At 40.0% G+C, this 1,951-nt stretch overlaps 1 protein-coding gene across 1 annotated transcript; it reads right to left on the bottom strand.

Moving 5' to 3' along the window:
• Nucleotides 1-819: 819 nt before the first annotated feature.
• LOC143363727 (uncharacterized) lies at nucleotides 820-1,653 on the bottom strand. Its single transcript, XM_076804275.1, has one exon. The coding sequence runs from the start codon at nucleotides 1,636-1,638 to the stop codon at nucleotides 820-822; it is 819 nt and encodes a 272-aa protein (XP_076660390.1). The 5' UTR covers nucleotides 1,639-1,653.
• Between the last annotated feature and the right edge of the window lie 298 nt (nucleotides 1,654-1,951).

A 1,951-nucleotide genomic window follows, 5' to 3' on the forward strand; every position in this document is an offset into this window, starting at 1 on the left:
AAATGAAGCGCGCGAACGCGAGGACGCGACACAATGCTCATGAAACGACATCAGAAGTGGGATCTGATCAAACCTCACAATTTTCAAATCCGGATATTTTACGGTCATTACTGGAGCTACAAAACCAGAACATGGTACGACTTATCGAGTCCATCAAACTCCCTGGTGCGCCGGTGGTCTCGTTACCACAGTACAATCCGGAATCACCTGACGCCGATCCACGTGCCTGGTGTTCAACGATTGACGTTTGCATGGCGGAAAAACCCTTGGATGGAGGAGCGCTTGTCATTGCATTGAGCAAGGCGTTGCACAGTGGGCGAAAAGCCCGAAAAAGCGGCCAAAACCTCTAAACGTACTTTAATGCACTCAAAAATTCGTACTCGGGGGTTTTCGGGGTCGCTGATTACGAATATGAAATTGAAATTCCAAAAAACAAAATGGCGGATCCAATATGGCGGACATGTACATTAAAAATGGGCGGGTCTGCTTGGAAAATGATCTATTTGGGGTCTTTGGGGTCGCTGATTACGAATATGAAGTTGAAATTCCAAAAAACAAAATGGCGGATCCAATATGGCGGACATGTACATTAAAAAATGGGCGGGTCTGCTTGGAAAATGATCTATTTGGGGTCTTTGGGGTCGCTGATTACGAATATGAAGTTGAAATTCCAAAAAACAAAATGGCCGATTAAAATTTAAACAACAGTCCGCATTAAATGTGTTTTGAGTGGTTGATAGGTAAAAATGTATAAATGACAAACAAAATTGCACTTTGTATATCAACAATTAGTATAATTGTAAATTATGTACATAATATTTATTCATCCGAATCGTCTTCGATATCAGATCCTTCTTCGGAACCATTTTCTTCTTGTGCAACCGTTTGCCTTTCGTTATAAGGTACAAATGGCGAAAGCAACATTTTTAGTGCTTCCGGAGACAAACTCTTCATTTTCTTTTTCGGCAGTTTCCTTATACTTGAAATATATGGATCTGACGTCACCATAAGTCTCAAGAATACATCCTCCATGGTCTTGGTGCGTGAAGATTTCCGCGAGAAATCTTCTCGAATCCTTTTGACGTGTTTATGTGAGGCCTCTTGTGCTTCCTCTGACATTTGACCGATTGGCAGCAAAGAGGACGTAATTATTTGTGGTCCGTGAATTAAAAGTTTGTGCATCGAAGTCGGCATATAATACCAAGGATATAATTCGACAAATGTCCTAGCAGTTTCTATTGTATATTCTTTAAATTTTGATATATCTATTTTGTGACCACTTGAGACGACTTGCAAAATAACGTGAAATCGCTTTATTAATTTTTCGTCAAGTCCTGTTATGGTCGCAGATACTTCCGGGTTATGAAAAAATCGCCGAGCCGTATTGCCGTCATTGGAACTTCCGTATCCAGGCTTTGGGCAATCCACGACTAGCCCCAGTTGTGAACGAAAACCTTTCTGTATAATGGCTTTACGGTTTTCCATTATTTCTTTATCTTTCTTGGTGCGCATCTGCCATTTTTTTATGTCCAGCCTATATGATACATGTAAGCAGCATTCGAAGAAGCGAATCCATGCATGTAACGTAGAGAGTCCAAAATGCAAATACTCTTCATTGACTTCTTTTTTTATCATCATGTCAATTTTATTAAATTCTTTCGATGTCGCTCCACATAAATAACAACGCTGTGTAGATGTTGTGGATGTTACAGCATTACAAATTTTACCATCTACCATCGTCATTGCCAATTTGTATGAAATAGAAATTTCTTTTCCATCTACAACTGTAGTGAAGGGAACAAGTGCCTTTATTTGCTCCTCAATATATTCCATTTCACGTACTGTTGCATCTGTATTTTCGTGCAGGAACTCAATCTTTATTGGTCTGCAAAATCGTGGTGATGAAGGTCGTGGATTTTTCCACACTACAATTTCTGCTTTAGGTGGCTGG

Source organism: Halictus rubicundus, unplaced genomic scaffold (assembly GCF_050948215.1).
Source record: "Halictus rubicundus isolate RS-2024b unplaced genomic scaffold, iyHalRubi1_principal scaffold0107, whole genome shotgun sequence".
Classification (NCBI taxonomy): domain Eukaryota; kingdom Metazoa; phylum Arthropoda; class Insecta; order Hymenoptera; family Halictidae; genus Halictus; species Halictus rubicundus.

Coding starts and splice junctions, on each gene's coding strand:
- LOC143363727 (XM_076804275.1), bottom strand. CDS start 1,638: ATGATGATAAAAAAAGAAGTCAATGAAGAGTATTTGCATTTTGGACTC.